The sequence below is a fragment of the Vipera ursinii genome (genome assembly GCF_947247035.1).
Source record: "Vipera ursinii genome assembly, chromosome: 2".
Classification (NCBI taxonomy): Eukaryota; Metazoa; Chordata; class Lepidosauria; order Squamata; family Viperidae; genus Vipera; species Vipera ursinii.
Window position 1 is genome coordinate 233,359,949 of NC_139513.1, and position 25,576 is coordinate 233,385,524.

At 38.7% G+C, this 25,576-nt stretch overlaps 1 protein-coding gene across 1 annotated transcript in view; it reads right to left on the reverse strand.

Annotated features, from left to right (window-relative positions):
* The window catches only part of PTCH1 (patched 1), a gene marked incomplete at its 3' end in the record, with an annotated part of 55,118 nt that extends 34,302 nt beyond the window's left edge, over positions 1-20,816 (reverse strand). The window contains exons 1-10 of the mRNA XM_083353499.1: positions 20,671-20,816; positions 19,060-19,129; positions 18,688-18,779; positions 14,783-14,981; positions 12,824-12,948; positions 10,830-10,977; positions 8,562-8,693; positions 7,855-8,010; positions 6,140-6,238; positions 4,471-4,596 (exon numbers count right to left, since the gene is read on the reverse strand). Of these exons, the coding sequence (XP_083209625.1) occupies positions 4,471-4,596; positions 6,140-6,238; positions 7,855-8,010; positions 8,562-8,693; positions 10,830-10,977; positions 12,824-12,948; positions 14,783-14,981; positions 18,688-18,779; positions 19,060-19,129; positions 20,671-20,801 (1,278 nt within the window). The 5' untranslated portion in view covers positions 20,802-20,816. The remainder of the gene's footprint in view (positions 1-4,470; positions 4,597-6,139; positions 6,239-7,854; positions 8,011-8,561; positions 8,694-10,829; positions 10,978-12,823; positions 12,949-14,782; positions 14,982-18,687; positions 18,780-19,059; positions 19,130-20,670) is intronic.
* Positions 20,817-25,576: the final 4,760 nt, after the last annotated feature.

The following is a 25,576-nucleotide window of genomic DNA, read 5'->3' on the forward strand; positions in this document are numbered from 1 at the left end:
GCAACTTGCTCATTTGATAAGTCCTGAGTCCAGGAGGACCCCCACATTGCACGCAGGATCTGTTTGGGGCTGCAAGACCCCATCTAATACCAAAGATTGTATAGTTCTAGAACCAAAAAGCTTCAAAACCCAAAGCTATTCATTCTTGGCAGGTTTCAGTTGAATCCTGTTGTATCCCATCCAGACTCCCACAGCCTTTAGACACTGGGATAAGATGTACACAGTATATCACTTAATTCACCGGGGGCTCAGATGTGCAATTAGATATCATCAGCATACTTCCTTACCTAAACAGAGAAACAGAATGACCATTTTTTTTAAAACCCTACACTATGAATGGGAGTGAGTTCCAGCTGGCTTCCCCATTGACTTTATTTGGGGGAAGCTGTTAAGAGTTAGAATTGAAAATAATGATCCTGTGACTACAACTGTCCCTGGCAATGTGGCAGCGTGGCAGCTAAAGCTGCCACATTGCCAAATTTCAATCCCATGGGAGTCTGGATCCTGGATCTTGGATGCATTATTTTGAGGTTTGTACCTGTTTGAAGTACATTGAATCAAATATTGTTGCTCTATGATACCCCATTTTGCCCAACTGAAGATGACAGAGAGACAAATAAACAGGAGAATTTTAGTAAGGTAAAGGTAAAAATGAAGTTTGGTTAAGAGGGCCAGTCACTCGCTCTCAGCCCAATCCACCTTACAGAGTGGGTTCTTGTGGGAAAAATAGGAGGAAGGAATATCAGGTATATTCAATGCATTGACATATATTAAAAAGGTAGGATTTTTTTAAAAAAGGAAAAAACAAGGACATTGCTATACATGGCATCTATAAATAAATCCTCATACATAAAGCATGTAACACAAATACAGATTTATTTCTGGTGCTTAGATCCCATTAAAAGCCTAATGGAGAACTTCATCAAAAATCACCTAGTAGAATCAGTATTAAAACCCTACAAGGCCAGAAGCTTGAGTGTGGGGGGCTGAATATAGGCACACAAATGTTTCAGTTAGTTCATTTGTACAGGCTATCTCTAAATTCTGCTATTCTGCTGCTTCTATAGTTTTTTTTTTAAAAAAGCTCTTTATTATTTTGAAAGAAGGAATAGGTATTACCTATATAATCCATCCTTCTAAATATAGCTGCTAAAATTCTGTTTCTAGATTTGGAATTGACATGTATGTTAAGATGTATTTTCTACAAACAGATGATACAAACTTACATAGATCTCTTCTTGGGTATGTTACTATGACAATTTAAGAATAAATCCAAAATTAGCTTTGAGGATACTGTGAAAACATTAGCCGGTTGTCAGGAAAGGCCCTCGTCTCTGAAACTGGGGTTTACTTCAAGACAAAGGTACATGTTTGAAAACCTATCCAAAGCAAAGCCAAGTGATCCACCTTTCTCTTATTTGATCACAGAATGTCAGACAACACAAAAAGTTGATATAGACACAAGATTATCATACAGATGGACAACCATATTTTAACATGTTAACTTTAACATTATAATTTACGGAGGAAGAACAGAATGTACCCTACATTTCCCTATGTCTTTAGACGATTTGTGACAGTGATAGATACATTACTAGAACCTATGTAGTTTATTTATTTTGGGTTCATTAAAGTCAGCTTGTCTACTGCCAATTTTGTGTCTACATGAGCCAGGTTTTTACGGCTTGTTCAAGAAACCACAGCTAAAAATCCTGGGAAAACATTATGTGCGTTTAATAGGCCATTTAATTCAGCTGATTAAATCATATAATTAAATGGCTTTCAAAGATCTTTAGACAGATCCTTTGCCAATTTAGGAAATCCACTGCTACCACATTTCCAAGAGTTTCCTAACGAGTCTGTCTATATACTGTACTGTAGAAAAATTTATTTCCTTCTGAGGCAGTCTATTTTCTGTTAGACAGCTTGAATAAGCAGAAAGTCATTTCAAAGGTTAGGTCAAAATCTTGTTTCCTTATTTGAGGAATTTGGATTTCTAACTACTGATTTGTATCCTATCGACTAGATCAAAGGGAAGAAATGGGCTTTATTACACACAAGCTCCATCATCGTTTTCTACCCTTTCAAATATTTAAGTGGGAATCTTTGACATAAATAAAAATATTGAAACATATTTACACATATTCTTCATGTCTTTAATATGTAAGTAATGTTATTAATTTTTTAAAAAAATTGTAAAATATTGCTGAGGCCCTCAGGGTTGAAACTCCTCTCCCAGAAATCCTCTGGATCATTACACATTGTTCCTTGGCCTGAATTGAGGTATCAGCTTAGCATTTGTTGTTGCCACTACTTATCTTTTCAGGTGTCCCTCATCTGATGCCTCCCCCTAATCCTCTCACATCCTGTGTTGCTCTGCTGATGATTAAAATCCCAAAATACAAAAATAACCTCTATTCTGCCACCTTCTGGCTTGGTGACTAGAGGATCTGGCCCTACTTTCCATCCTTTGGGAGACAGAGCAATCTCACCAGGTAAACAAACTAAAATTTTATTTTAAAAAAGAAAATACAAAGTGTAAAAAAACAACAACCTTCTTTTCTTTTCTTTTTTTAATTTTAAAATGCAAACATTCGGTGTGAAGGGAACTGGTCACACAATGGTTTATCAATCAGTAAAAGCAGAAAAAAAGGAGCAGGATTTAAAAAGAAAATATACTAACGCTTTTTAAAGACCACACTGATGGCAATCTGCCACAAGTGTAATATTCTCTACCAAAATCTCTGAAAAGATAGTAGAGTTTTCAAATTATTATTAGAGACCACAAGGAATCCTAAAGATAATTTCTATCTTTATGAACACAGCCTGAGATTTGATTGAGAACTGATTAAACATTCCATTTTGCATTGGTACAGACATAGAAAATCTGAGATTTAGCACAACTCAGCATACAGAAATAAACCATCTTGCACAAATTTCTGGCTGGACGCCAAGAGTCACTGATGGAGATGGGTGGCTATAGAAATTGAATAAAATAAACAAATAAATGCTGTAGCTATTTCTACAAAATCCACAGATTCCTGAAAGAAATCCTTTCCATTTTTCCAGCTTCTTGGAGATTCCAATTAATTAATTAGAAAATGCTGGGGAGAAAGAAACCCCCACTTTCTATTAATCTATGTCTATGGAACTCTGCCATCAAGTTCTTTATTTTAATAAAATCAAACCTCTTCAATAAACAGAGGAAAAAAGGATCAGACTAATTTTAATATAAGAACATACATGATGCACAAAAACCTTTCAGTATAGAGATGTGGATTGTGCATCTGAATTTGTAATGCAGGCTACATATAGAATAGTAACACATTTAGAGAGTCTATCAAAATGTAGTGTCTTTTTGCCCTTCTTTTCCTGGCTTCTGCATTATAACAATAATTCTATAAGTTCTAGTTCATTCCATCAAATGAATGCTACTTTCCTTTTTTTAGCCCAGCACAGAATTCTAAATATTGTGGCTAGGAACTCGCAGCCACAAAGCTACCGCACTGTTCATAGGCTCATCTTTAAAATCCATTGTTCATCTTAAAAAAGTATATTTCTTCTCCTCTAAAAAAATAAATGTACTTACTATAGAGTCAGTGCTATTTTCAGAACTTTTAAAGTACATTTCCAAAAAGGTTGCTAGCATACTCAAGTTCAACTCAGTGTCTATTCTGTGTATCAGGTTTTTTGAGAACTAGCAAATCTTTCACATTTTAAAACATAGACTCAAAAATTACACGAGAAGGATAACTGCAGTTTCAAGTCAATCATATTCATGAAAAGAAGCACGTCTAAAATTAAGAGTGCTCTATAATTGCTCTTCCCAAACTGATGCCCTCTCGAATTGTGTATTAGAGTCATTATTGTCTCCAGTTAGCCTAGACAGACATGTCAAACACAAGGCCCGGGGGCCGGATCCGGCCCGCGAAGTGGTTTCATGCGGCCCGTGAAGCCATCCTGGAAACAGTGAGGGAACGGCCCCCACTGCCTTGGCCCTGGCCCAGAGACCCTCCTTCTGTCAGAGACCCTCAGATCTGTCCCACTCCTGCCCAGGCCCCCATAGGCACCCTTGATGGGAACGATGTAGAGCTGGCCATACCCACTGTAGCCACGCCCACCCAGTAGGCCACGCCCACCCAGGCCATACCCACCCATCCCCCTGAGGCCAACTGTAATGCTGATGTGGCCCTCAATGAAATTGAGTTTGACACCCCTGGCCTAGAGGAAACTGCTCTTACTTATATGCTTCTGATAGGAAGGTCAGTGCAGACCCCATTGTCAGTTTGCTCCCTTCAGAATCATTCTTTAATTGGGAATTTGTGCCCCTCGCCCAATCCAAACGCTATGCCCTTGGCTAACTTTCTCCACCAGTCCTCCCCAGTTGTGTTGAATGAGAAGTGCTTCATCTCTGGACTGTATTGAGAAATAATAAATTAAAAGTTATTTAGTTTTACTTTATGAACTTACTTGGAGTGAAAATGCCCGTAGAGCTGGAATGGGAATTAAGGCAGCCATGAAAAATGCAGTAACATTGCTAATAGATGTAAGGGCCACACTTGCACCCGTGCGTTTCAGACATTCCCCTGTTCTATCCTGAAACAAACAGACAAATACGTGGAATTAATTACTAATTAAACAGCGCATAAGCTATATAAAATTACAGTGCAATAGAGAAATAGTTATTTATTTACAGGCTGCTCTAATCAAAGATGCTGGGTGGTTCAAAGCAAATAAAAACAAATATAGCACAAATAATCATAAGAACATCACATATTAAGGCCAAAATTAGCCATTTGGCAGCAATCTTTTAAACTCTTATGTCCCAGAAGTTTGACAGAAGAGAACTAGCCATTTTTAATGATTACCAGGGAGGCATTCTATGGGGGAGGGGAGAGGGAGTTGATGTTTTATAAAATTTGCCAAATTTCAATTCCACAGGAGCCATGGGTCTAAGAGGGGTAGGCAACCTTGGCTCTTTTATGACTCATGGACTTCGACTCCCAGAATTCCTGAGCCAGCTGGCTCAGGAATTCTGGGAGTTGAAGTCTATGAGTCATAAAAGAGCCAAGGTTGCCTAGCCCTGGTCTAAGATTTTGGACACATTCTGTAAGTTGGTCCATTTGAGTTACCTTGGTTTAAAATTTTATTATTAAATTTTTATCCCACCCTTATTACTTTATAAGTAACTCAAGGCAAGGAACATACATAATACTTCTTCCTCCTCCTATTTTCCTCACAGCAACAATCGTGCGAGGTGGGTTGGGTTGAGAGTGTGTGGCTGGCCCCAAAGTCACACCATTTTGTCCACTTAAAGCAGGGGTCTTCAAACTTGGCCCATTTATGACTCGTGGACTTCAGCTCCCAGAATTCTTCAGCCAGGCACGCTGGCTGAGGAATTCTGGGAGTTGAAGTCCACGTGTCATAAAAGGGCCAAGTTTGAAGACCCCTGAGTTAAAGGTTATGGAAATGAGAATCTTAATAGTATTATATATAGATACTATTACATCTGATTCTACTGTACAACAGAAATGGAAAACTACAATGGAAAGTTAATACAAACAACTTTTTAAAAAAATTTCTAAAGTAGACCGTAGCAGAAATAGCCTGATATCAGAATGCAAAATAAGACTATCAGTTCTCAAAAAATTTGGGAGAATAATTGAAATTTCAATTCAATTTATCCAAATAACTTTTTGAAGAATAATAACTACTTTGACAAATAATCACAAACTGACAACAAATATAATCCATAATCAGCATTTCATTCCTCTAAAATAACATATTAATCATAAGATTTCCAGATTCTTCTGAAGGGGTAATCATATATACATCTCTGCTGATAATGCCAACAGAGTTACTCATTTTTGTCAAAAGTGAAACCATTTAAGGGTCTTTGGTCATTTATACTGCTATTAGTTTACTCTGCATAGTTCTAAGATAAATAACCTGGGGCAACCTAAGAAATGATTTATGTTGTCAGCTGCTAACTGAAAAACTAAAGTGTATGTTTAATGAGCTTGCTGAATGGTAAATAACAATTGCACTTAGACTTATATATTGCTTAACAGTGCTTTACAGCCCTCTCTAAGTGGTTTACAGAGTCAGCATATGTAATGTAAGAAATATCAGAATTTACCTCAAATGGAATTCTCTTATTCTGCCCAGTTTCACTAAATGCATGTGCCAAAAGAAAGACATCATCTACCCCAACTCCAAGAGCAAGAAAGGGTAAAACCTGCATAAAAAGAGACAGCAACAACTATTTTATAACCAACCAAAGAACAAGTTAATAAAGTAGGACAAAGAAGTGCAATCTTACATTTCACTTTAGGCATAAGCAGAAATCTTGAGCCATTGTAGTTAGGAGGGCACAATTCTTTATGCACATAATTTTTTTACACCATTGGGTGTTTCTCTTCAATTACTGATCTCCATCATATTGTCAGGCCCAGTAGAAATTAACAGGTCTTCATGTGGATTCGTAATAACCAAAGGCTATTTTTACAATCCAGTTAAACGAGCCACTTGCTTTGAGCAACTAATATTAGAGGATATGTATTGCAGGATCTCTTTTTTCCTCATTTTAGCTTGCTGATTTCAGAAAGCAAGAGCTTTATTTTAGCAGCTCAAGTACAAGCTTTGCCATCTAATTGCATAAAGGGAAAAATTCAACATGTACCAAATAACAGCAAATGTCCCCTTTGTAGTTAAAAGGATGAAACAATTGACCATTTGATCAATGGCTGCTGCAAAATTCCGCAAATTGATTACAAGCAGTGTTATGCCCAAGTTGCCAGAATTATTCCTGGAAATTTTGTCAGAGGTTTGGATTTGAATGTAGTAAAAAATACTGGGACCCTCACATCGAGGAGGTTTTGGAAAAAGTGCAGGATTAAAATATTATTGAAGTTTTAAGATCCAAACAGACAGGCATCTTGTTCATAATATGCCTGATGTAATAGGAGTTATTGAAAAGAAGAAAATCTGGTTCATTGATGTTGCGATTCCAGACGATGCTAAGATTGAGGAAAAACAACTGGAAAAAAATTCAAAATACCAGGACCTGCAGATTGCAGCTGAACCTTATGGAAAAAGAAATCCGTTGTGATTGGAGCCCTCCAGGCTTTATCTAATGCGCTTTCTCAATATCTGGAAATATTCAATTTGTCACTCCCGAACACCCTGTGTTTTTTTTAAAAACCCTCCACCCACCCTGCTTAATGCTACCTATATTCTTAGACATTACCTTAATAATTCGTAGGTCCTTGGTTAGGACTTTAATTATTAAACTTCCTTAGTCTTAGACTATGAATCCAACTGTCAATTATCCACACATTATAATAATTTCCTGGAGAGAAGATTTTAGCCAATTGTATCACAGTATGCATTTTCACAGCACATATGTCTGCACACCCTGCCTTTGGAAACAGGGTTTATTCAAGCACAATTTGAATTTCCCGGGTCATTGAAATTTTCAGCACAAGTCTTGAATATTCAGCCTTTCCCTCTCTACTTTACGGTTAACAACAAGTTCCTTTCAAAAATTTCAGTGCAAATTATAAAGCCCTTTTTGTCCCTCATTTCCTCTGACATGACATGCCAAAACCTGCAATTTTGTTGTGTGTGTGTGTGTGTGACATGTAAATATACATCCCATAAAACCATACTGTATGCCATGTTCAGAAGTCTTCTGGGCTTAAATAACCACAGCTATGACTAGTTTTAGGTAAACATATTAATTCAAACTTCTGAGGATTGTTCTCTTAAAGTCCGTCCTACTCCCCCATGCACACACCACCCTTAGTATGAGACATTGCAGTACATCGTCTTGCAAACTGTTTGTTTTAATACCTGAGTTGTGGCAGCGTTAAAGGAAATCCCAATCAAGGAACACAGTCCCAATCCGGCAGCTACTGAGAGAGCAACCAACAAGACTCCTGCCAGACCCACAGCACCCTGGGATTTAGCACAGTCCCACCTCAGCATGGTTAAGCAGGCGTAGGCAAGCTGTAAGCAGAACAAAAGAGCATTTTTTTTTCCCAAACCAGGCCTGACATCAGAGAAAGCCAGTTTTATGTTTCCTTTTCCTGACCAAAACTTTCAACAACAAAATACACTTTTAATAGAATACAGATATTGGAAGGCACTGCTCAGCAGTGAGATAGAGCAATGGCTTTGCTTGTCTGATCCTGTCATTAGGTCTGAATCCCACCTCCACACATCTCAAGCAGACGTCTCCTCAGCTCTGTAACCATTTAAGAGGAAACCACAAAGAACAACCCCGTGGCCCCATCCCAAGCCAACTTTGTGCTCACGCTAATGAGCCACAGATCTTCCATGGATCGGAGACATACGTGAGCAAGTGGCATAAAAATGCAGATTTTAAGGCTGTTAAAAACATTGTAAGGATGATTTGTATGACAGCTTAGCATAAAAAAAACTCATGTAGTGGTACATCATGAATTACAGATTTCTCCAGCCTGGTCCTTTCCGTATCTGGATGGCATGAGCTTGAAGAAGACTAAGGAAGAATAAAATTAATATTAAATCTATTTTACCATTAATAGATAGCCACTAGCAACTCTGATGACGCTGACGTCAGAAAATGACTTTAGGATGTCCTCCAGAGTTGTCGTCGTAAAGGAAAGCACCTTCTGAGTAGAGTTTTGTGCAAGACTTTGATGAGCAACCTATGAAAAGAAGATGGGAGCTGTAATTACAGAAAGGAAGTCACTATGATATACAGGTAGTCCTCAACTTACAACAGTTCATTTAGTGACCGTTCAAAGTTACAATGGCACTGAAAAAAAATGACTTATAAACGTTTTTCGCATGACCATTGTAGCATCCCCACAGCCACAGGATCAAAATTCAGATGTTTGGAAACTGGTTCATATTCACTCACGCGCTCGTGACCTCTCGTCTGGACTACTGCAACGCTCTCTACATGGGGCTACCCTTGAAGACCACTCGGAGGCTCCAGCTGGTACAGAATGCAGCCGCGAGAGTTGTGTTGGGAGTTTCCCGACACTCCCATGTTACACCTCTGCTCCGTGAGCTGCATTGGCTTCCAGTTGTCTTCCGGGTGAGATTCAAGGTGTTGGTAATGACCTACAAAGCCCTACATGGCATGGGTCCGGAATACCTTGGGGAGCACCTGCGGCCGGCGTCAACTTCCCTCCGCCCAGTACGCTCCCACAGAGAGGGCCTCCTCAGGGTGCCACCGGTCAAAGAATGCCGACTGGTGGCCCCCAGGGGGAGGGCGTTCTCTGTGGGCGCGCCGGATTTATGGAACCATCTTCCGGTCGAGCTCCGGATGGCACCTGACCTCCGCTCCTTCCGGCGCAATCTCAAAACCTACCTTTTCGAACAAGCTGGCCTGGCCTGATGGGATGGGGTTGGGTTTTATTAATGTGTTTTAACCTACTTTTAATGTGTTTTAACTTATTCGTGGGCATTTTATTTAATCGTTTTTAATTTCTGTATCTTGTTTTTGATATGTATTGCCCTGTTCACCGCCCTGAGTCCTTCGGGAGAAGGGTGGTATACAAATTTAATAAATAAATAAATATTTACGACGGTTGCGGTGTCACTGGGGTCACGTGATTAGCTTTTGCAACCTTCTGGCAAGCAAAGTTAATGGGGAATACAGATTCACTTAACAACCATATTACTAACTTAGCAAATGCAATTATTCACTTAACCAATGTGGCAAGAAAAGTTGCAAAATGGGGCAAAACTCACTTAACCAATGTCTCACTTAGCAACATAAATTTGGGCTCAATTGTGGCTGTAACTCAAGGACAACCTGTATTTCTGAAGCAGACTTCTATTGACACTAACTTTTTAGTTGTTGCTCTCACTTTATCTGTTGCTCTCTCTTCTCACTCACCCAGATCACCCACAGGCGTTCTCATCTACTAACACTACCGCTGCATCCTTGACCCTTTGTCAATATAATTGCCATACCCAATGCAGAGCCACAGCAGGCTGCTTACAGATCAAATAGGAACGTATACCTTGGAAAAGAGGGAAATGTCAATTTATTTAAAATAGTGAAACTGAAGAAGGTTCATAGCTCACTCGGGCCCCTCCTGCACCCTTTTCTGCATTCCATCCAGAAGTCTACAACTGATTTGTTGTTATACCCAATCTAAAAACAACAAATTCTTAAGAGTAGCCCTCTCTTTTTTCATTGGCTGGACACTTCAAAGAGGTCACAAGCAGCTCAGCAGAGGTCAATGCCTGGGAAACAAAGGCCAGATAATGTCACATGACCTCACCAAGGGGACTGCAGCTGTGAACAGATTCTGTGGCGGGCTAATGTTTTCCAGACACCTTTGCTGGGAGCGTGTGTGTGTGTGTGTGTGTGTGTGTGTGTGTGTGTGTGTGCTCGCATGCAAGAATCATCCTAACCAAATGCTCACTTTTTCTCCTTAAGCTTCGGCAGCCCAAAGCAGCTCAAGACAATGGATTTTAAAAGCCATGCATTCTAAGAAACACACATTTCTCTTTCATTTTACCACAGAAGAACCAGCAATATTTCACTCAATTCTTGCTGTGGGTGGCAGGTTTTTTCATGTATTTGTTTCTTCTTAAAAAAAAAAGGTTCTTACTCAGCCAGACCTAAGCATGCCTCTCTCTTTCCTCTTTCTAGCCAGCATACTGGCTGGGAATGACAGGGGTTGAATCTCCATCCTCTAGCTATCTCCTAACAAGATGCACTATCTCACGGAAGATCCCTGAAGGACTGCGATGACAAGAGCTAGCATGGTTTACAATGAAAGTTAGAAAGAAACCATTCTCCAAGCAAATGTCCATTTTACCTCAACATACATCCTCTGCCATGCTTCCAGGATCGCAGCTGCCTTGTCCTCATTCCAGTTGATGTGCGAAACGTAGTCGTAACCCTTGAAGTGTTCATACATTTGCTTTGGAGTCATTAGCTGAAACATGGTCTGTAAAGCCTGAGCACTGCAAGAAAGAATGGGGGATTTAGAAGGAGAAAGGGGCAACCACAGTCTCCCCCTCCAAAAAGGGGGGGGACTGGTTTTACTGCGAGGTGTCACCAAATGCACAATCTTTGCTTACGGGATGGAAATGATCTTTGCTGGGTTTGGAAGACTGTTCTTATGGGCAGCAGAAAGCCAGAAACTGGCCAGCAGAAAGCCATTTCTTCAATATTTTCTTTTTATAATTGCTCTACACATTTTATTTAACTGAGAATCATTTTTGGTGTTGTTTAAAATGGAGGGAGAAATCTAAGTTATAAACTGGGGGTGTCCAAGCTTGGCAACTTGTGGACTTTAACTACCAGAATTTAACCAGCCAGCATTGCTGGCTGAGGAATTCTAGAAGTTGAAGTCCACCGGTTTTAAAGTTGTCACGGTCAGACATTCCTGTTGTAAAACCTCTTTATCTTCTTATATCTTGATATAAAAAGCTGATCCTATCATAGATGTAAAGCAGATGCAGAGACATTGGAATATAAAAAGCCTATGAGCTACCGTCCAGTTTCTCTATTAAAGGGCTGATCTGATTCAGTCTTCTTATGTCTAATCTCTCTGTATAATTTAAATAAGGCACCATTCACAAAGCAGCGGGACCTATAGGGGACTCACACCTATTAAGGAGATGGTTTGGATGGCAAACAATCTGAAGAAAATTGAAGTCTTAAAAGTGAAGTTTTTTTCCCCAAGAAGCATAAAAAGTACACAAATTAACACAGTTGCAGCAAATGGGATCCTTCCATATGCAGTAGGATCCAACAGAAGTTTCTATCACTGAAAAGGATTCTCATCTTCGGTCCAGAAAAGGGGAGGGGGGAGGGGGGATCCTTCGTAATAGCACGTGATGTGACACGGGGGAGAAGTAACAAAGTCATCTCCACCCTATTCCAGAGACCAAAATCTCCAATGGATCATACAAACATTAGTCACCAAAAGATAACCGTGGGCTACATAGGTATCATGAACTCTTCACGTACAAGTGGAAAAGGAGTAAAACTACGAGAGCTCAAATGGGGGATACACTTTGCTGAAAACTGTTGCTCTCTAATTTAAATCATATGCTGCATGGGTTTTTTTTCCTTTGCATTATATGTACTAAGAAGGACTTCAATTTTAATATTTTTACTAAACTTTATCCCCACTATCTCATAAACAAAAATGCATTTTATTGGTATAATAAATAGTAGTACTCTCACTGAGAGTCAGTTTGGTGTATTAGTATTGTTATCCTTGGGTTGATGACACTGTTTGATGAGTGGTGTTTTTTTTTCCTTTCAAGAATGGGCATCGGAATTTCATTTTAATGTGTGCCATTGTGTATACAGAAAAATTACAATAAAGTTCATCTTATCTAACTAAGGTGTCAGGCTAAAAAACTAGGTGACGGTGAGTTCTAATCCTGTCTTAGGCACAAAGCCAGCTAGGTGACCTTTGGCCAGTCAGGAAAAGGACGCAATGGCAAACTATGTCTGAAAAACCTTGCCAAGAATACTGCAGGGATTTTTCCAGGCAATCTCCAAGAACTGGATATGACTGAATGGAAGAAAAAAGAATTCTCACATTACCGACAGTAAATTTTTCACTCAAAAGAAAACAATAGTTGGATTGACACTTCACATTAAGCCATGGTTTGTTTAAAGCAAGATCCGTTGACTAAGAACAGCTGGCTGTAAACCCTGACATATAGAACAAAACAGCTAAGTTGTCACAAGAATTTAAGCCAAGACCACCCAAACCATAGTGCACTCTAGAGCTGTGTAGACCCAAACCAGGATGTCCCAGGCAGGAATTACTGGATTAGGAGTGCTTACCTGACAAGTTTTCCCCCAGTACCATTTTTAACAGTGCCACCAATAATCAGTTCTTCTTGCCAATGCATGTATTTTTTTGACAGCCCATAGCATCCACCGCTTAAAGCAAGGGCAACATCAAGAGGCTGGAAATATAAAAAAAAAGTGTTACAGAATCAAAGACAGGAAAGTTCACAATTCTGGAGGATCACTGATGCCACTTTGGATACCCCTGAAGGTAAGTTTTCTAATATGCATAAATCCTGCAAATATCCTGCTCTGGTTGCAAACTCTGAAAGGGGCGGGGAGAGACTAAGAATGTTCTTATGGAAGTATTTTCATGCTTCCAGGATTGATTCTGGAAGATGTAGCTTTGCATTTTCTCTCAGGTTGGTAGCTGTATATTTTTATCTTTTTCAGGATGGTTTCACCTCTAAGTAGAGAGAAGAAGTTAGTTGCCTTAGGTCAGGGGTCTTCAAACTTGGCCCTTTTATGACTTGAGGACTTCAACTCCCAGAATTCCTCAGACAGCGTGCCTGGCTGAGGAATTCTGGGAGTTGAAGTCCACAAGTCATAAAAGGGCCAAATTTGAAGACCCTTGCCTTAGGGAGTAGATTTTGGTTGTCATGAAAAGCTAGCAAAGGTTGATTTAGTCTGTTTTGTACTTTTATTGCAGCATTTGAGGGATTTTTTTTTATTCATGTGGCACAACAACATGATTATTTGGGGTACCTGAAGTCTGTATGAAAGGAAGCCATTTATTTTCCTTAGGCAGCAAATAAACTTCAGCTGCCTTGAGTTGTCCCTGGAAAATTTATTAAGCGACAACAACAATAATAAAAGCAGAGAATCAAGAGAGGAAAAAAGGAAACTTCACTCCAGCATCACAGTAAAATCTTTATAGAGAAGTCACTCAAATCCTGTCTACTTCCTCTCTACCACTGAAGGAGCTCCAAACTATGGACATTTTGACTTTTTCTATTTTGCTTTAAATCTAAAGTTTGCACAAAAATAATACATTCATTTTTAAAAACAAGTATAGCATAGTCCATTAAATATCTCAACAAACAAAAAAGGCCCTACTTCAGTTTGAGTGTTTAATTTCTTTAATATAAATCTAAATGGTAGAATAAATATTTGTTTTATTAAGAAAACATAGCTACTCATATTATATACCATAATGCTGGGTGGCTTAAAGCAACAACAATAGAATCATGTCAGAAAGAGTTTTACAAAATGAATTAAAAAAACAGTGCTTGGTATCCTAAAGCAACACCCCTCAATACTTCAGACTCCCTCAATCTCAATGTTTGGGGGAATTTCAAAAACTAGAATAAATTTCTTGAGATGACCTGGAATAAAATGCAAATATACCAATTACAGATATTTGTATTTGTATTCTGTAATAAAAAAGATGCTCTTTTGGAAACTTGTTAACTACAAAAGTTTCCATTATTTGATACTACAGCATTTGTATATAGAACTTGATTGGTAGCAATTTGTTCAGTCATATCTATCATTTAACACTGATGAGTATTTAGTGGCTTTGCAAATCTAAGTGCGTTAATATTCCAATATCCCTTTCTCTGCAGTACAAAATTTAGAATATAATATAATATATATTATATATATATATCATTTCAAAGCTATTGTTTGTTCTTAAATCCTTGAAGCTTGTTTGTTAAAGTAGGAATAAGTAGGTGTCTTGGTCTGGAACTCCTGCTAAGTAAGCCATACAAATGGTCATAGTTTCCTTATTATTGCCTTATTTTATTCTGTTAGCAGAACAATTCAAGTCGGTGTGACCAACCATCATTTTATCAACTCCAGAATTTTGAACTTAACGCTGTATGAGAGGATCAAATACTGCTATCCTGAAACTGCATCACATTGTTGACAATCATTTTATGATATGGAATTACAATCTGCTTTGTCAACACATTTTTCTCCTTTGCCTGAAAAAAAGAAGAATTAACTTACTTTGGTTGAATTTTTGTTGGGGGCAGTTATAGGACAGTCGGGATCATCAGGGTTTAGGCAAGGTCGATCCATATATCCATGGCCAACTTCTGCCTTATTCAGCATCTCCTCCCAAGTATCTACTTGGGAGTTTATCTTCTTCAGCTCTTCCAAGAATTCTAAGGGGTCAAAGTTGGTCCACTGCAAATGGGGTTTTCCTCTGTCCCGTGAAGAGAGAAATGAAAAGATATCAAGAGTTGCCAGACTTTTGTAAATATTTATTTACTGCTTCCTCACTCCGACTCACATTCATATTTTTTGGAAACAGAGTTCACTGACATGTGCATAATGATATTTAAAACATTGCCACAAGATTTGTCACAGAAAAGGTTGCTGAAAATTCTTATCTTAAAGCTGGTTTTTAACCGACAAAATTTCTTCTTCACATGAGCATCACATCCATGCCTAAGTAAATGCTAGTAAACAGAGACTCTTGAATCTAATAGTTTGAGGGGTTTTAGAGGTTGCAGTTAAATCTTTATTCTTACCTCAACTATTACATTGTGCCTCTGTTTATTCATTTATTGAATTGAGATAATCAAAGACCCTTGGTGGAGCAGTGGGCTAATGCCTCCTTAAGTAACACCAGCTGCCTGCAATTATTGCAGGTTCGCATCCCACCAGGCTCAAGGTTGACTCAGCCTTCCATCCTTCCGAGGTAGGTAAAATGAGGACCCAGATTGTTGGGGGCAATTAAGCTGACTTTGTAATAATGCCGCTTGGGGTGTGTGTGAAAGCCCTAATAAGCAGGCATATACATAGAATGAAGGCTACTGCTAAGCTTGTAAGCCGCCCTGAGTCTTTGGAGAAGGGCGGGATATAAATGGAATTAAAATAAATAAATAAAATAAATAAATAAGCAAGAAAATTCGTATCTAAACTAGTATTTTAAGTACAATTTTTAAATGAATAATTTAGTAACTAATTGATGACTCAGAAAAAATAAGAAATTCAGCAGTCATAAATAAAGGAAATGTTCAAGTATCAGAGAGAAGTTCATATGATATTAAAAACTGTCTTTCTTTAAAATATTTGCCATATATTAATCAAAAACACACAGAAAGAAAATTATAAGCATTGTGCTCCTTCAGACATGGTAAACTTTTTTATAAACTCCTGAGCCTCTGCTGCTATTTTTTTTTTTCATTTCCACTTTTGATTTTGTGATGTTGCCAGACCATAAAGGCTTTTGCCTGACTTTTCTCTGGTTCAGACCACTGTATCTGCTTAACCAGGCTTAAGATATTATTCAGACTCTCCCAACCAGAAAACGCAAGTGCCTTCATTGTCCCGTTTTTAAAAGTCCACACTGAAAGTTAAGCAATAGCCATTGCATGTTGCCTTTACAGAGACAGACAAACTAGGGCAAAAACTGTACCATATAAATAAGCTATGCAATTAACCTAAATGAATTTAAACTTTTTAAAATATAGAACATGTTGAAAGTAACAATATCCAAAAGAGAGACTTCATGCCACTTAAAGGCCCAATAAAGAAAACTTGGCTTTTGCTCAAGTTTTCTATTACTGGGTTAATTGAAAGAAGCAATTTTCATGTTTTTATTTTACAAGTATTGTTAGTCCAACTGCTGCCATTATACTTTTCATTGTACTTTTATTTCCTCAAATATAATCACCAATAACCATCATATATCTGAGAATGTTGCCTTTGGGAAATGGAAAAAACTATGAATTGGGACCCTTGCCTTTTCTCTCATAAGCATGTTTACAGCATAGTATAAACATTGAAAGAACCAAAGCAAAAATAAATAAATATTCAAATTACTGACTCTTTCTGTGGTCCTGAGATTCTGCCCAAAATTTGGTGACAAACCAGTGACTAACCGATAGGATTTCTGCTGTTGTTTTAAGCAATGAAAATGTTCTGATAAGACTAATATTCCAGTTCTTCTTAAATAAAGGTATTGAAGCCACAAAATTGGAGGAAGAATCAATCATTCAATCAATCCCCTGAAAATGTCACAGCAATCATTACCATATTCCCCCACAGCTTAAAAGCAGGGGTTTCGTACCTTGACAACTTTGTGGACTTCAAGTCACAGAATTTTCTAGCCAGCCATGAATTCCGAGTATTGAAGTCTACAAGTCAAAGCTGCCAAGGTTAGGCATCCCTGGCTTATAGCAATTCATCAACAAAAGGCAAGCTATTTTGGCAATGGAACAGGACTACTCACCATGGCAACTCAATGCAACCAGCTCACTGCCTCCAGCTTGCCACTGACAAGTCGCCTCTGCAAATTCACAGCCGCCAAGGGGTTGCAGGACAACTACACATGGCCAATTTGCCATGGGGACAACTTGCCATGGGCAGCTGGAGGGAAAGTCAGGTGGTAAGCAAGTACGTGGGCAGAACGCAGAGCAGTGGCGGCGCCGGGGGCGTCCCATTTTCACAGACACCCACCATCACCACCGCTGTCACCAGCCTCGGTCTGAAGCTTGGTGTGGTAGTGGCGGGGTGTGTGAAAATGGGATGTCCCCTGGCTACCTCTACCTCCCCGCTACCCACCCCAGCCACTGCCATCATCTCTGGCCTCTTCAGCCCAGAGCTCAGTACCACACTGAGTGGTGGCGGCAGTGGTGGCGGCAGTGGGTGGGTGTGAAAATGGTAAGCCCCTGGCCGCTGCTGCCACTCTGCACTTAGCCCACCCACCCATTCACTCAACCACCCAGCTCTCTCTCCAGCCATGAGTTGTCACTGCAATGAGTTGACTATGTGGAGTTGTCCTGTGGTGACCTGGTAGTGGTGGCATGTTGGCAGAGGCAACTTGTGGTGGCAAGCTGGCAGCAGTGAATTAGCCGTACCGAGTTGCCCTAGACCCTTTTGGCAAAGGTACCCACTGGGAATGGAAAAAGGGAGCAACATTCCATGCATAATGAAAAATACCCAAATTGCATATTTGTACCACTACTATGTTATGATAACTTTATAATACACTTTGATGTAATCATGGCTTCTGCAGGATCTTTGCATTATGCAAGGAGGATTTGCTTTCCTGTGAAGAGCTGTAACCAAGTTCACTTAAATGCTCTCCTTATAGATCTTTTCCATCATAGAGAGAAATCAGAGGTATCAAATTATAGCAAATGTCCTTGTTGTCATAACAGAAGCATTTGAAAATATGATGGAAGTTGCCAGAAGACACAGTAATTGATTTGGGGGTTCTCTTGTAATAGGGCAAAGACCATTTTTTTGTCATTATTTAGTGAGTGCACGAAAGAAAAGAAACTGTTGTATTGATAGATATGAAAAACATAAGCAGGTGATATACCAATGTTGGACACCACTGTCACATACACTTCAACTCATGCAAAACTCAGGACCTGTTATTGTAATTTCTCAGATGTTCAGTACACACTCCGATGACCGAGTTCACTGAAGGTCCTCAAAACACATTGTTTAAAATGTTTTACTCTCAGTGAAAGCTGATACTGAAATGATTATGTCAGTATCAATTCTAACTGAAAATGAAATATGAATCTAGTTCAAATACCTAAAGCCAAGGATATCCAAGGGACCAGATCTGGGTTGAGGGGAATTGTCAAAAAACCAAGATGGCAGCTGCAGAAGTGTAATCAATGTCCTGTCCTTTTACATATATTGTGAGATGCATGTAAAAATGTAATGTAACTTCAGCCATATGATTGTGGCTGCCATCTTAGGTGGTTTTTTTTTGGTTTTTTTGCCTTACAACCTCCAACTTCCAATGCGTGCCCCTACCTCAATCCATATTAAATCATTGAGAGTCTGAGCACATTTTGTGTTCAGTCCAACATCAGAATAAACACTAGCTAAGTGAAGCCCCATTAAACTGGTAAAAAAATTAGAAATCAACACACATTACTCACGGTAGATATGCAGTCCCAGACTGTAACTTTGCACCCTCCCAGAAGCAGTCCAGTGGTGTGATAATTAAACAAGGATAAAGGTGTTCTATAATCTGTAAAAGAAACAGAAAAAAAACCCTTCAAACTATTGTTATACATCTAGTGGTTAAGGCACCAGACTAGAAAGCAGGAGACCATGAATTCAAATTCCGTCTTAGTCATGAAAGCCAGCAGGGTGACTAGGGGCCAGTTCTTCTCTCTCAGCCCAAATCACCTCACAGGATTGTTGTGGAGAAAATATAACGAAGAAAGTTCACTGCCTTTGAGTTATTTGTAAAAATAATAAAGGCAGGTTATAAATAAGTAAAAACGTAATAAATACATTGTCTCTACCTTGTCCATGTAACCTGTTTCTGTGATGGGTTCCCCTGATTTGTGACATAAATGTTCCAATTTCCATTGTCTGCAAAAATGAAGAGCAAATTACATTAACAAATGGTCATAAGTTGAGAACTACCTGTATTTTCAAAGGGGTTTTTTTTGTCACTCTTAGGAGATGCTGCTGTTCGAATTAAATTAGTTCACCTTTATGGGTATAATCACCTTATGACAGTAATAATAGTTAGATTTTGATGGCCTGCTGGTCCTTTTAGCCTCTTCTATTGAGGATCCTTCCTGATTCTAACCATGCAATTCAAATTTCTCAGAAACCACCAGGCAAGATTAATGGAAATTGAATTTGCAATATTGTAGGTCAGACTTTGCCAAACTGGTACAACTCCAGATGTGAGCTACATCTCATGTCTGCTAAAGAGCATCAGAACTTTGGCACATCTGGAGGGTATTAGGCCGCAGAACGGTGCTATAGAGAAAATGCCCATTCTCTTTACCACTTGGTGAATGCAAAGGACTCCCTGCTGCGTTGAACCCTTCCCGTATGTCAGGGTAAATTTATGCTGAACGCTCATCTACATTGGATCAAAAACAGTTTTGAACTTTGCAAAACAAACTCACTGTAAGATCCCTTCAAGATAACTTGAAATTTGTGCTTTAATACTAGCTTAAACCATTGTTTAATATTACTGACTCCCACAACTGGGACCTGTTTGTACTAGATATGTCAGCAACCCAACACAGTCCGAAGTTATACTTTGAATGTTTTATGGCAAAAGGAAAAGATTATTTTTTTAACTTAATAGCTGAAAGCACAATGGTTTCAAACATTGTAAACTATGATGAACATCTAGAGATGTGGCTAAATCAAGATTTTCCCCAGGTCCCAGTTGCCAAAAGAAACAGGGTCAGAGGCAGTGGGGCTCAACAAAATCGAGAGGGTAGCTGAAACCATATGAAAGTTACCATGTTGATGTTTTTTTTAACTGGTCCTGAACTGAAAAATTAAGGCTGAACCATGCAAATATTGCAAGTAGTTCTTGATTTACAACTGTTCATTTACTGTCTGTTCAAAGTTACATCGGCATTGGAAAAAGTGACTTATGACTGTTTTTCACACTTATGACCGCTGCAGTATCTCCATGATCACATGATCAAAATGCAGACACTTGGCAACCGACTCGTATTTATGAGGGTTGCAGTATCCCAGGGTCACGTGATCAGCTTTTGCGACCTTTTCCAGATTCACTTAACAACAGTGTTACTAACTTAACAACTGCAGTAATTGACTTTAACAACTGTGGCAATAAATGTTCTAAAGCAGGGCCAAAGTCACTTAACAAATGTCTCGCTTAGCAACAAAAATTTGGGGCTCAACTGGGGTCATGAGTTGAGGACTAGCTCTCCAGGAAAACTAGTAACTTTGCAAATGTTGAAAAGCAAATGTTCAAGGAAACGCTGTTCTTACAATAAAAGAAATTTCTAGGGAGCCTCTGAATTTCTTCTGAATGAGTTCTGATTCAAACGTTACTGCAGAAAATGACCAGGTTGGAGCAAACCATTCTCACAACTGCTCTGAGATTTGAAGGAGCTTTGTTCTTTCCATCTTACCTGTTGTACATATATACATGTATCTTGCTGGCTTGTAGTGCAGAATCAAGGTGCTGTCTGAGCGCTTCTGTTGTTAGTACATTAGCAGTCTCTTCTTGTGGTGTCTGAATCATCAGTTGAGGATTAAACATGGCCTCTTCTCCAATCTTTTGCCGTGTGTAACTTAACTCCCGACTCACTCGCCCACCAACTGACAGACAAATATTTACAACTTGGGATTAGCCAGCAAGAATGGACTCTTTATACACATTCTAAAAGCTCGCAGGCTCACCAATAAATTTTCCCATATGCATGGAATAGTTTATTGTCTATTAAGAGCTGAAGCAATTTTAAGAGAGCTAATTTTGTGTACAGTGCAAAAAAAGCCACAGACATTTTCCTTACTTCAAAAATAAAGTTCCCGCTAAACACATGCATTTTCAGTATCATATCAAAAATCCCACACGTACAAAGTTTGTTAAATAAATAAATAAATAAATAAATCCTTTTTTCCTTTCAGACCAGACCAAAATATTTCTACGTTACAATTTCTTACACTTGTATAAACAGTCTGCTGCAATGGCACATTTCAGGATAAATGGCTTCAATTTACACTCTTCTCCTAAATAATTTGGCAAAAGCAGAAAGGAAATAAACGCAGCTAGGAGGAAAAGAGTAAATGAATATTAGTATATCCTGCTGCTGCTACTTAAAATGTAAAAATATTGTTAAGTGAAGGTCACTTAAAAGTGCGGATTCAGAGGACAGTCAACTTACATTTAGTAAACTACCAGGAGTTTCCGTGGTGAACTTTAGCATATCGGAATATGGATTTCATGACAAATTAAATGGCAATAAACTCAGGAAGACAGCTTCCCAACCTGGGTGCCCTCCAAATGCATGGATTTCAATATCCAGAATTCTCAGCAATGGCCATACTAAGTGCGCTTTGAAGCCTTGCAGCTTCATGATCATTGTCAAAATAACATTTCAGGTCTTGAAGACATATAAATAGGTCTTCTCTTTCATATTTTTGTAAACATGTAGGGACTTGTAGATTGTCCTCGACTAATGAGTGTTCATTTAATGATGGTTCAAAGTTACGACAGCCTGAGAAAAAGTGCCTTATGACTATTGCACCAACCCTGTGGTCATGTGATTACAAGACACAGTTACAGCATCTTGCAGTCACTTGATTGTGGTTTGCAACCTTCCCAGTTGTTTTCTGACAAAGTCAATTGGGGAAACTGGATTCACTTAATGGCTGCATGATTCACTTAACAACAGCAGTAAAATAGTAGTAAATTCAGGTCTGGTCACATAATGACTCACTAAATGACCACATCACTTAGTGATCAAAATTCCAGTCCTAGTTGTGGTGGTAAGTCAAGGACTATCTGCACTTCATCTATTACAGTCTTCATTAAACCTCTGTTTTTCACAGATGTGTTCAAACTGACAGAACACTAATTATTTCAAGAGCATTTTTAACCATGAATTTTTAAAATGGTTTTTCCTTTAAACACTGCTGTATAATGTTCCAAGTAGGAGCTAGAATGTATTTTGTTTCACATGCTGTCTCCTCTTTTAATTTATTTGCCAACAAATGTAGGAATGATGAGCCCTGGTGGCACAGTGGTAAGAATGCAGTATTGCAAGCAAACTCTGCCCACAGCTAAGAGTTTTGATTCTGACCAGCTGAAGGTTGCCTGGTGGCACAATGGTAAGAATGCAGTATTGCAAGCAAACTCTGCCCGCAGCTAAGAGTTTTGATTCTGACCAGCTGAAGGTTGACTCAGCCTTCCATTCTTCCAAGGTCCCAGATTGCTGGGGGCAATACGCTGACATCGTAAACCACCCAGAGTGCTATAAAGCAGTATGGGGCAGTATATACTGTAAGTCTAAGTGCTATTGCTAGTGCTAATGCTATAGTGTTTGATAGGATTCTTAGTGCTATATCCTTACAACACATTTAAAGCACATTTGTCTAACGAGTACAAACACATATGCACAACCTCCTGGAGCAGGGGTAGGCAACCTCGGCTCTTTTATGATTCATGGACTCAGGAATTCTGGGAGTTGAGGTCCATGAGTCATAAAAGAGCCGAGGTTGCCTACCCCTGTCCTAGAGGAACATGGAATCACCCCGGGCTCATGAGGAATCAATTTACACGTGAGTTATCTTTTCAATTTGTTTCCTGATACACTATCAAGGCCCTCAGCCCAACCAATCCTCTTGCTGTTATCTTTCTCAGTATTGCATTTTTTTCCTTTATTCTGGGCGACCAGAGTTTTGGTATGCCATGTAGATTGTATGCTACACAGACTGAAGTGCACTCAGCCTTGCACTACTTCTAGAATTCTAGCTACTTTCAAAGTCTACATACAAGACTAGGCAGAGGGACACAGCAGCACATCTGCCTTAGAGCGGAGCTGGTGAATTGTACCTCCTTTTGAGATATATTATGGCATATGACATAAATTAAGAGGGGAAGAGAAAGACAAAGAAAAAATGATTGTGAACAGCATGATCCTGGCCCCCCAAAAGTTAATGTATGAAAGAAGTAGCTTTTTAGGCTATTTCCAAAGAACAAGATAAAAAATGTAGAATTGTGAACAATTACAGAATTAATTTCCGTTAAAAAAAAATACAGGTAGTCCTCAACTTACAACCACAATTTGAGCCCAATATTTATGTTGCAAAGTGAGAAATAAGTGAGTTTTGCCCCGTTTTAGGTCTTTTCTTCTCACATTTGTTAAGTGAACCACTGCAGTTGTCAACTTAGCAACACAGTTCTTAAGTGAATCTGGCTTCCCCATTGACTTTGCTTGTCAGAAGTTCGCAAAAGGGAATGAAGTGACCCCAGGACACTGCAGCTGCCATAAATATAAGCTAGTTGTCACACATCTGAATGTAAATCACAGGACCATGGGGATGCTGCAACGGTTGTAAGTATGAAAAATGGTCATAAGTCACTTTTTTCAATGCTGTTGTAACTTTGAACGGTCACTAAACGAATTGCTATAAGTCAAGGACTACCTGTAAAACGAAAGGCAATGATAAGAATTAGAAACTGCAATGCAATGAATTGTAAAAGTATTTTTTTCTAACAACTGCAGCTTCTGCCTCTAAATACCCTGCCTGGGCTCATGTTTTAGACACAGCAAAAAAGAACATGAATTACTCAATCTTCTCATTTGTGCAATTGCAACTAATTATTTTGATATTAGGAAATATTTAGTGAAATAGTTATAGTGAAACTATAATCTTGTAAAAGCTCTAATTGAATTTCAAATGAATGTAGAAGTTCATGAATGTTTTCAATGAAAACAATATTCCAAATTACAAAGAAACTATATGTGTATACATGTGGTCATATAGATAAACGTATTGTGTAAATGTGTCATAATTTCATTTATTAAGACAGAATGCAAAATTTGCATTATGCAAATCAATCAAAATATTACAGAAATGTCAAGTTTGATTTTAAACCTCATTTCAAAAAAAAAAATTGGACTTCCCAGCAAATCATGTCCGATTTTATTTTACAATGTGTAGAATAAACAACCTGTAGATTCAGATTACACTTGTTACCATTTTGTATGTAAAATACATGCTCTGCCATCTATACTCAAGTTTATATACTATTTTATTTCTGGACTCATCAGAATTTCTAACTTATTTCAACTAAGAAGACTAATCTATGCATGCCAAAGGACAGCATTATAAGTGGCCAACTGTTTAATATCAATGGACCTGATTGCCTGACTCAGGATGCTGTCAAACTCTATTAATCTCACTTAACAAGGCAAATTCAAAGCAGCAGCATTATAAGAAGAAAAGTGGACTTTTCCAACCTTGCATAAAGCCAAAGAGAAAATGATAGTAATAAATCAATAGATGGGAATAAAGTTTTTAGAAGTCTAAAGAAATTATGTTGACAGCAGATCTTTTAGTACTGATCAGTTATGAATAAAATTAAATCTGGCAACTTATTTTGAGATACATTAACAGCTTCAATGTATTTCAAAAACAGTATATTCAGATAGCAGTTGAAAAGTAACATTTCACTAAGTTGTAAGAAGTGGGGGGGGGAAAAAGAGGCACAGGAGAAATTCATTCCACAGACATCATCTCCAAAATTCAGACAGGTTCCCAAACCTTATCATTAAGAAGGAAAAATGTCGCAGTCGTAATACTACTTTTGTAAATGTCTTATTCAAGTACCAAACCAACATCATACCTTTTACAGGGGTAGGCAACCTTGGCTCTTTTATGACTCGTGGACTTCAACTCCCAGAGTTCCTGAGCCAGTATGGCTCAGCTTGGAAACCTCTCCCTTCCCCTCAGCACAGCTGGCTCAGGAATTCTGGGAGTTGAAGTCCACGAGTCATAAAAGAGCCAAGTTTGCCTACCCCTGGGACACCACCATTTGTAGAGAAAGGGCCAGATTAATACTTTAAAAATAATTGCAGGTCACAAGGAATAGCTGGTGTGCCAATCAGTTGTTTGGTGGCTAGCAGAGCAGTGGCAGCAATGGAGTTGGCAGTGTTAGTGAGGCTTGGAGGTGCTCTTCAGTGTGTCTTTGGGGGTGGAAGTGACAGTAAAAATCAAGATGGCAGATCTTTCCTAGGGATGGCTTTGTTTGGTGGCAGTGAAATGATTATTTTTCCAAAACACTGGTAGCCTGTGAGCTTACATGTTGTGCAGGTTTGCCTCAGTACTAAAGGAATGTCAAACTGGTTTCTGAAAATGAAAGGAACTAGTCTATAGATTAGTATCTAATTCTACTCATATTTTTTTTTATCTACGATAGAGACGTCCCATCTCTGTTGTAAAACAACCCATATTTAGCTTAGTGCTATAAATTTATCAGTCTTCCTGGATATAGCATAACAATGTGTTTTCCCCTCTCAAATTTCCATG